Below are 10,713 nucleotides of genomic sequence, written 5' to 3'. Positions count from 1 at the left end.
AAAAAACAGTCCTGCGAATTATAGGCTATTTGAAGTTTGTCATTATTAGACAATTGTTTTTTTGTATGGTGCTATCTTGCTTTTATTTTACCCCCAGGATGGATATTATTCCTGCTGTTGAAAATATAGGCATTGAAATGCACATTTAGTTAATGGGGGAGTGGTAGGCTAGGCATGGGCTGAACATTGCTATGCATTTGACACTTGAGTGAAGTAGCCTATCTTGAAATATTCTAGTGAAAAGTTTGCAGTTATAAATAGCAAGGTAAAAGGCCTTGTGTTCTCTGTGGCTTAGCTGTACTGTTTCTACTGTTTGGCAAGATCAATTGCTTGGGCGGGCATCACTTCAGACATTGGATTTGTTTTTAAACTGAGTTTTAATGCACATTTGATTGGCAGGACACCATAACAGCTGCCTATGTGTTTTCCAAGTTTACATTTTCCCATTAGGACATTATTAGTTCCAGTCATTGTCCAGGGTGAACCTTTCTGATTTCACTGTAGCCTCCAGCAGTGCTTTTAGCACATATCCTGCTTGTGTATTACTTGTTATTATGTAATGATAATGACATACTATTATTATTCTACCATCAGGCTTTGAGCTCCAGTTCCGGTTGGGGCCCACTCTGCAGGGGAGGCATGTGCAGGTCCACACTAACTACCCTGCGGAGGGAGAGAAGTTTGACCGGGTTAAGTTCTGGCCTCTGAACTGGATAAACCCAACGGGGAGAGAGGATGACTCGGACAAGTACTGCAAACTGGACCTGCAGGTGGCAGGGTCCTACCAGTATTACTTTTGTGCTGGGTAAGAAAGCACTGTTTCTTGTTCAGAAGGAGTGTACACACATCTAGTTATTTGCAGGGTACAAGATAGATTCCCGTTCACTGTTCTGTGTGCAGTACTTCCACATTGAATCAAAATGTACTAGATATGTGGTGGTGGTGGTAAGCCAGCACTGTTTATGCACTGTTCTTTTTGATTTCTGACATCTAATCATGATGTGTTCGATTGAAAACAAGACATAAGAGTCACAATGTAAACTGGTGAATCACAGTTAAATCCCTGTCTGTGACACCAGTCTCCGAGAGTGTCTCAGGGGGAGTGAGAGATGCAAAAAACGTATTTCCATTTCACGCCTCACACTTGTACAGGTTACCCACTTGCACATGCAGGGAAACAGGACTATATAAGTACCCTATAACCCTAATAATAATTCTAATAATAAATATTATTATTTAACAAACCTACAGGTGATTTTGGGGCTCAACCTCAATAGTCAATCCTTTTATCCCATACACGTTATGCTGTTGATTGATCTCGTTGCCTGTTGTATTGCCTGATGTGGTCTGTGTGATTCCCAGGACTGAAGAGAAGACTGGTAGTGGCTACATAGTGGTGGACCCAGTGCTGCGTGTGGGTGCTGATAACCATGTTCTACCCCTGGACTGTATTGCCATTCAGACATACCTGGCCAAGTGCCTGGGGCCTCTGGACGAATGGCAGGACAGGCTCAGGGTTGCCAAGGAGACCGGTGAGGGGCAGAATGGGATACCATAGTCAGCTGGCCAACAATCAGAAGCATGGCTATTGTCTTCGTCAGTATAAATGGGTTTTTCTCCTGCTCGGGTTACGTGGTCAGGAAAAATTCCTGTCCTCACTCATAAGTGTCACACTGTCACATATTTAATTTGGTTTAAATTGCTGAAGTAAATAATTATTTTTGAAATCACAGCAATTGTTTTTGCTTGTTCTTAATCATGTGCCTGCAGTTCAAAAGTACAGATACTAACAAATACAGAGTTCATCTTTATTGGTTCATCGTATAGATTGTGCTGTACAAAGAGTTGTGGTTTGGGGGATAATCACACAGTGGTTGAGATCTGTTTGGTTATACTGGTGGGCATTGACCCATTCTAATATCTGCAAAAAATATCTGCAGTGTTTGCCGTTTCTTAATATCTGTCTGTCCAGACACGCATTGGGTTCATTGCAAAACATGTAACGTACCTATAGCATAATTGTTACTGTGGGTTCATAGATTCACATTTCTCATTCATAATATATTTTTTATCTAAACTCTCTCTTTCTCTCTCTCCCTAGGTTATAACATGATCCACTTCACCCCGCTGCAGAAGTTAGGGATGTCTCGCTCCTGCTATTCTCTGGCCGACCAACTGGAGCTCAACCCAGAGTTCTCTACTGAAGGGAAGAACTACACCTGGATGGATGTGGGCAACCTGGTGGAGAAACTGAAGAAAGAGTGGAACATGGTCTGCATCACTGACGTGGTCTACAACCATACAGGTATTGTTTTAGTATATAGTGCACTACTATAGTCCCTGGTCAAAAGTCATGAACTATTAAAGGAATAGGGCATCATTTGGTGCACTCTACACATGAGCATCGGCTCACACTGTCTCGACACAGTAGGATGAATGCATTCCCATTTTGTGAATGGTGGTGTGGTAGGCTACGTAACGTACCACATGGATATGTAACATACCTATCAATGCTGCCATTTATAGAGGCAGGGGATCTCATCTCTAAGCTCTTCAGAAGATAGTGTTTCATGAAGAGTTATGACTGTGACCTTCTGGGTACTATTCCCAAGCCACAGGGAAGGCTTGCAGGACTGACTGATAGTAAAATATGGGTTAGCAAAGTCTCTTCTCAGATAACCTGGGTTTGATATAACTTTGCAGAGGTGATATGTCGTAGCTCCCTTTTTAAAATAGCCTTAATACTCTTCATAATCTTCAGGACAGCAAGTGGCTTTAGTGTCCAGAATGTTCCGATCTTTGAAAAGGACAAGTGCATACTTCACAAGTTTAGAATCCAACACAAAACATAAATATTTGCCTGTAAAACTTTCATAGTCATGGTGTGAACCCATCATAAAATGCAATGGGGTAAATATCAAGAGCTCAATACCTGACTGAAAATTTCCCATGTTTCTTACCCCCAATCACTTTCAAATATACCAAATACAGTGTGTTATTTTTTGGGGGGTGTTTTACCCCCTTTTTTTCTCCTCAATTTCGATCTTGTCTCATCGCTGCAACTCTCCAGCGTGTTCAGGAAGCGAAGGTCAAGTCATGCGTCCTTGGAAACATGACCCGCCAAACAGCGGTTCTTAACACCCGCCTGCTTAACCCGGAAGGCAGCAGCACCAATGTGTTCGGAGGAAACGCCTTTCAACTGACGACTGAGGTCAGCCTGCAGGTGCCTGGCCTGCCACAAGAGCGCGATGAGCCTAGTAAAGCCCACCCTGAAAAACCCTCCCCTAACCCGGACAACGCTGGGACAATTGTGCGCCTCCCTATGGGACTCCCGATCATGGCTGGTTGTGATACAACCCGGGATCGAACCCGGGTCTGTAGTGACTCCTCTAGCACTGCGATGCAGTGCCTTAGACCGCTGCGCCACTCAGGAGGCCCAATACAGGGTGTTTTTATACAGCAAAACAAACAATGTTACCCAAGAGTCCAGCTTAAAAGGAAATGCATGTATATTTATCAAAATTGTATCATGAATATATTGCAGGGTCATGGTGACTCATGCCCTTCTAGTAGTTTAAAGGCTATGACAGAGAAACTGGTGCCAGGTTGTAGTGGACTTTGGCATCCACTCAAGTATGGTCAGCAGGACTACTGCCAATGCATTAGCCAGTATGCAAGGAGAGATTTGCAACCTTTACATCACATGTTAATGGACAGAGGAAGATGGTATGTGAACAGCAGGTTATCCTATATCCTTACTAGAAGTACACAATGAAAATACTGATTTAATAAACATGTTTGACTTCTTGTCACCAAACATACATTTGATCAATTCAATGGTAACAACCATTGTGATAACACTAACAGTACAAATTAATAGAACAATCATGTGTTGGATGTCCATAGCAACGGTGAAAGTTGAAGCACTTAGTCATAAATTGAAACAATCATGTCACAGAGAGCGCACAGTCAAACAACCACATTTATTACAATTCACTATTAGGCAAAAATGTAATCAGAAGCTCAGCTTCACACATTGTGCTGCAGACATGGGGGAGCCATGGTTATCTTTCCACCCCTATCATAAGCACCAATAACTAATGAAGGTGTGAACATGGTGTGGCAGTGTGGCAACATTTTAAACCCCCCCTCACTCAGTTGCCTTTGAAGACACAGGATGCATCCCAAATGGCATCATATTCCCTATTCCGTGCACTACTTTCTGGTCAAAAGTAGTGTACTATATAGGAGATGGGGTGCCATTTGGGACACAGACAGTGTCATGGAGTGATTGGCTGGTTCATTGCAAAGGGGAATACTTCAATCTGACCTTCAATGTGAAGAGGCTAAATGCTGACCGCGGAAACTGAGACCATGATGCAAGAGCCACAGCTGCCTCTGCAATGTTTGTCCTATGTAAAGGGCAACGGTGTTAGGGTGCACTGCACAACTCCTACCCCTTTAGTGTTTTTAAGTTTATTGATCTCTTAAGTACGACCCGCAAATGACCATTCAAGCAATGTTGAATGTGTTCCAAATATGTCTTATTCCATGACATTGGAGAGAATTCCCTACTGGGGTTAGATCCATTCTTCCTCTGTCATTTTTAACAACTGTTACCTTCTTTCCCTACTAGCTGTGAGTAAGTGGTTGTGGCTGCACCTACTGTGCACACACTGGTTGAATCAACGTTGTTTCTGCGTCATTTCAATGAAGTGACGTCTGTGCCCAGTGGGTATGGCTACAACCTAGTAACAGTTAGTAACAGCTCCCTCTCTCTCCTTAGCTGCTAACAGTAGGTGGTTATGTCTACACCCTGAGTGTGGCTATAATCTGGTGAACTCGCCCCACCTGAAGCCAGCCTGGGTGCTGGACAGGGCTCTGTGGCACCTCACCTGTGACATCGCAGACGGGAAGTACAGTGGCCATGGTGTTCCTGCTCACATCGAGAATGAACACCAACTCCACGTGAGTTGGTTGGGTTACCCTTCTGTTTTGTACTGTATTGAAATGGGAAAATTGTCAATCCAATTAATGAAGAGATATTTTGAGTAACCCTACTTTCAACCCAAGTGTCCCTCTTAGGACAAAGTTGGATTGATTGATTGCCTCCTCTTGTAGATGCTGCGAGGTGTCCTCTGGGATGAGATCTACCCCAGGACCAAGCTGTGGGAGTTCTACCAGGTGAACGTGGAGAAGGCTGTGGAACAGTTCAGGAAGCTGCTTCAGGCAGGTAAGGGCTACCAACCACTCAGGACTTGTATTTCAGTGTCATTACATTGAATTATGTTGAATGGGATGAATGATGTTTTTAATATCTCTTGAGCCACCCCAGGAAATCATTTGAAACAAGTTATTTGTGTTCCAGATATTGTGCTTCCACTGTTGAAGTAGCAATCAGCTCACACTAAACATCTGGTGCACTAATCTTCTTCAGTATTTTTGTGTTTGATGTTTTCTACCCAGGAGGCAAAGCAGTGAGATTAGAGAATGAGGATAAGAAGCGTCTGAGGATCCTCCCGGACCCCCATGGTCGACGCTTCGGTAACACCGTGGACATGACCTCAGCCTTGGAGACCTTCATACCCAATGGGTGGGTTCGCTTTAGGATACACCATTACAGAGAGCACGGAGGGCTAACATTAATAATATGCATGTCAATCTCTCCTGGTCCAAAGTGGAGGAGCGATTAACTTCCCTACTACTTGTATTTGTGAGAGGTATTGACATGTTGAATGCACCAAGCTGTCTGTTTGAACTACTGGCACACAGCTCGGACAACCATGCATACCCCACAAGACATGTCACCAGAGGTCTCTTCACAGTCCCCAAGTCCAGAACAGACTATGGGAGGCTCACAGTACTACATAGAGCCATGACTACATGGAACTCTATTCCACATCAAGTAACTCATGCAAGCAGTAAAATTTGATTTAAAAATACACCTTAGGGAACAGCAACTGTGAAGCAACACAAACATAGACACATGTATACGAACACACAATACTATACGCACATGTGCACATGGATTTTGTGTAGTAGATATATAGTAGTAGAGTAAAGGCCCGAGTTCACACACATAATGTTGTGAAATCTGTTATGAATGTACTATAATGTATAACTGTACCACTGGAAGACTAGCTGATGCCTTGGCAGGAACTAATGGGGATCTATAATAAATTCAGCAGCAGACCTGCTCATAGTCACTGCTATGCCGATCACCTTTCTTGTAGCGTATTCCACCTTCTATAAGACAATTACTTTGCTTGTTAACCCATCTTTGCATCCGCTAAGACACTTTGCAAGGGTGCTTTAAACCCATTTGAGATAAACAGGAATTCTTTGAAGCAATGATCCCGATTTATCTTAAGATGGTATTTGCTTTGTCACCACTGTTGGGTCTACAAATGCCTCTGTGCCACTCATATAGTTACATATTGCTACACCCGACATAACATCTGCTAAATATGTGGATGTGACCAATAAAATTAGATTTTGATTTCCAGCAATGAGCCCTCATCCATCCAGGAGTGTTGTAACTGGTTGAGGAACAGACTGGAGGAGCTGAATGTGGAGAGCTATAAGGAGATGCACTACCATGAGGAACAGGCCACCAACTGCATTGTGGGAAATGTAGTGTACGAACGCCTTGCAGACCACGGGCCTAAGTTGGGACCTATTACCAGGAATCATCCAGTGGTGTGTGGATATTTCACCTTCCCGTTTGAGGACAACTTGACCTTTGACCAGGAAATGCAGCTGATGAGCCAGACAGACAAAGCGTGTCACTTCCTGGCCCACAACGGCTGGGTGATGTCAGACGACCCCCTGAGGAACTTTGCTGAGCCAGGTCAGCTGATAGTTCTGTTCTAACTATTTCTACAGACCGGTCGAGTTAAACAGATAGAACATGCTCAGTATTCACATACTTCTCTTTGAAAGGTTTGTAAGGACCTTGGGTATTTACTGACCACTTGTCATGAAAACATGTAGTGCCCGAGTGGCGCAGCGGTCTAAGGCCACCAGCGGTCTAAGGCACTGCATCTCAGTCATAGAGACGTCACTACAAACACCCTGGTTCGAATCCAAGCTGAATCACGATGGGTCGTGACTGGGAGTCCCATAGGGCGGCGCACAATTGGCCCAGCGTCGTCCGGATTTGGCTGGTGTAGGCCGTCATTGTAAATAAGAATTTGTTCTTAACTGACTTGCCTACTTAAATAAAGGTGAAATAAAAACATTTGATTTATGGTACATTAGGATTGTTATATCCATCCTATGCCAGAAGATGATAATGTACTTTTCCTTTAGAAATGTGACTATTTTCTAATAAGGTTTAGATATCATTGATTTCAACCCGACTCAACTCCAGCCACTTTAATAATGGGAATTGATGGGAAATGATGTAAAATATATCACTAGCCAATGCTACCTAATATAATGTTTACATACCCTACATTATTCATCTCATATGTATACGTATATACTGTACTCTATATCATCTACTGCATCTTTATGTAATACATGTATCACTAGCCACTTTAACTATGCCACTTTGTTTACATACTCATCTCGTATGTATATACTGTACTCGATACCATCTACTGTATCTTGCCTATGCTGCTCTGTACCATCACTCATTCATATATCCTTATGTACATATTCTCTATCCCCTTACACTGTGTATAAGACAGTTTTGGAATTGTTAGTTAGATTACTTGTTGGTTATTACTGCATTGTTGGAACTAGAAGCACAAGCATTTCGCTACACTCGCATTAACATCTGCTAACCATGTGTATGTGACAAATAACATTTGATTTGATTTGAACTAGTGTGATGGTGTGCAACTCCCCTGTGTCCTCCATGTCTCTAGGCTCTAACGTGTACCTGAGGAGGGAGCTGATCTGCTGGGGAGACAGTGTGAAGCTGCGTTACGGTGAGAAACCAGCGGACTGTCCCTACCTGTGGGCCCACATGAAGAAGTATACAGAGATCACAGCCCAACACTTTGCGGGCGTGCGCTTGGACAACTGTCACTCCACTCCTCTACATGTGGCCGAGGTACAGTATGCTGATCTGACTGTAGATGCACCATTCGTAGCTACATATCCTGGTGAATATTTTCAGTGATACACTTAGGGTGCGTTTGTAAATTCACTTTGGCTATCCTCCGATTTCAGAGCACTCTCATCTGAGAGTGCGAGAGCGCAGAATAACTGATGAATTTACAAACACGCAACACCCTCTGAATATGACCGGTGTCAGTAAACGTTGGCAATTTCTTTTTTAAATCTGTGAGCTTGTGTGGCCTACCACTTGTTGCTCCTAGACTTTCCACTTAACAATAACAGCACTTACAGTTGACCGGGGCAGCTCTAGCAGGGGAGAAATTTGACAAACTGACTCGTTGGAAAGGTGGCATCCTATGACGGTGCCACATTGGAAGTCATAAGTCATAGTATGCTGAGCACGTGATAACTATAAAGCTCCACTCCACATTTAATTCTAAATGTCTACTGCTTACTTGATCAAATTTTTCAACTAGGCTATAAAAATAATGTTGCATTCTATCTGTGCTGGCTACCTGAGACATTAAACAAATAGGTAGGAGGACATTCAGCCTACATTAATAAATTGCTGACAATCAGCCTAAATGGGTAATGGAAGCACTAACTTTTGGTTTTTATTCGACACTTGGGTTTTGCAAAAAAAACAAAAAAATAGTTACGTCGTTATGTCAAGCTGTTTTTACTAAGGCAAGATAGTTAAATGGAAATACACCCTAGCAGGAAATTGTTGCATCTATACTAAACAAAAATATAAATGAAACATGTAAAGTGTTGGTCCCATGTTTCCTGAGCTGTTGCCGAAGAATAGAATGTTCCTTTCTCTAACATAAGCCACCTCCAACGTCGTTTTAGAGAATTTAGCAGTACATCCAACCGGCCTCACAACCGCAGACAACGTGTATCCACGCTAGCCCAGGACCTCCATCTGTCTTCTTCACCTGCTTGATTGTCTGAGACCAGGCCCATGGCTGCACCCCTACCCAGTCATGTGAAATCAATAAATTAGGGTCTAATAAATGGATTTAAAGGCTCCCGAGTGGCGCAGTGGTCTAAGGCACTGCATCTCAGTGCAAGAGGCATCACTACAGTCCCTGGTTCGATTCTAGGCCCACAATTGGCCCAGTGTCGTCTGGGTTTGGCCGGAGTAGTCCGTCATTGTAAATTCTAATTTGTTCTTAACTGACATGCCTAGTTAAATAAAGGTTTTAAAAAATGATCTTATTTTTATTGTTCGGGGGAAAAACTTTCTGAAGATATTTAAAAGTTTTCTAGATTCAAAATTGGGTTCCCCTAGTCTCAGAATGTGTGATTCTATTGACTGTTCCTGCCCTTGTGTATTCAGACCCCTTGACTTTTTCCACATCTTGTTACGTTACAGCCTTATTCTAATATGGATTACATTTAATTTCTTCATCAGTCTACACACACTATCCCATAAGGACAAAGTGAAAAACGTATTTATTTTTTATTTTATTTTTGCAAATGTGTATATATCTTTAAAAAAAAAAAACGGCAATACTTTATTTACATAGGTATTCAGAATGTTAAAATAGCTAGTGTCAAATAAATATGTACGTAGTATTCAACAAAACAATTGAACCCCATGTAGCCCTTAATGTTATTATGTAGGGAATTATGACACTTCATCATGCATATTAAGGCTTTATGAATGCTACATGTCACCACTCTAAGTGAAGTTTTACCTTGTGCTCTGTAGGCGATGCTGGCAACAGCCAGGGGGGTCAGCCCTAACCTCTATGTGATAGCTGAACTCTTTACGGGCAGCGAGCTGATTGACAATGTGTTTGTAAACCGCCTGGGGATTACCAGTCTGGTCAGAGGTACTGCTTCTGCCTTATCGTACTATAGGACTGTGGGAACTGGACTGATGCATTCTGACTGAGCATGATGCTAAATGTTGTTTCTTTCTTTCTTTCCTTCTCTTTCTTTCGATAATCTTATTCCCTTCTGCCACGGGCTTACTTTGAATCTGACATTTTCATCATACTTATCCTGATCAAATTCTCCTTCATTAATGTATATCTTTACTACCTTTCCCAACACCACTCTCTCCTCCTTTCCCACTATTAACTTTTTGTTGCATGGTAATTGACACTTTGCATGTCCCCCCCCCACCCCCTGTGTGAGTTTTCATATTTTCCCTCTTTCTTGCCTGTCCCCCTTCACATCTCTCCTCCTCTCTTGTCTCATATCTAATCTCACTTTCTAAATCCCCTCCTTTCCTCTGTTCCTCCTATCTTTTCTCATCTCTGTCTGATTTACCCCCCCCCCCCCACATGCCTTTCTTGCATTGCATGCCATGGCTTTGGCCTGTGGTGTGGGTGGCTGTGCTGTGTGTAGTACATGCTGGAGAGAGCTCGCGAGCTGAAGCCTGACCTGTATGTGGTGGCTGAGCTGTTCACAGGCAGCGAGGAGCTGGACAATGTCTTTGTCACTAGACTGGCCATAACCTCCCTCATCAGAGGTAAGAGCCTGGGTAATGCACAAATGGCACTTAATCTATAGCCTGTCTGCCAGTCTATTTGTGCAGTCTCGCCAACTCTTTGACAATGAGCAATGGAGTTGACGATCACAAACAGATCTGAGACCAGTCTACACATCTGATAGAAATAGAAGAATACA

General features: G+C 42.8%; 1 protein-coding gene across 2 annotated transcripts in view; it reads left to right on the top strand.

The window, feature by feature from the left end:
- Positions 1-10,713, top strand: part of LOC109909980 (glycogen debranching enzyme) — a 31,334-nt gene that overhangs the window by 6,456 nt on the left and 14,165 nt on the right. The window contains exons 3-11 of one of the 2 annotated variants that reach the window (XM_031796418.1): positions 595-805; positions 1,363-1,532; positions 2,102-2,305; positions 4,787-4,968; positions 5,122-5,233; positions 5,467-5,593; positions 6,507-6,850; positions 7,875-8,062; positions 10,432-10,555. In XM_031796418.1, the coding sequence (XP_031652278.1) occupies positions 595-805; positions 1,363-1,532; positions 2,102-2,305; positions 4,787-4,968; positions 5,122-5,233; positions 5,467-5,593; positions 6,507-6,850; positions 7,875-8,062; positions 10,432-10,555 (1,662 nt within the window). Of the gene's footprint in view, positions 1-594; positions 806-1,362; positions 1,533-2,101; positions 2,306-4,786; positions 4,969-5,121; positions 5,234-5,466; positions 5,594-6,506; positions 6,851-7,874; positions 8,063-9,787; positions 9,912-10,431; positions 10,556-10,713 lie in introns of both variants that reach the window. The other variant, XM_031796419.1, reaches the window with a different exon arrangement.

The sequence above is a fragment of the Oncorhynchus kisutch genome, linkage group LG18 (genome assembly GCF_002021735.2).
Source record: "Oncorhynchus kisutch isolate 150728-3 linkage group LG18, Okis_V2, whole genome shotgun sequence".
Lineage (NCBI taxonomy): Eukaryota > Metazoa > Chordata > Actinopteri > Salmoniformes > Salmonidae > Oncorhynchus > Oncorhynchus kisutch.
The sequence above is the reverse complement of the archived record's forward strand: the minus strand, read 5'-3'. Positions and strand labels throughout refer to the sequence as shown.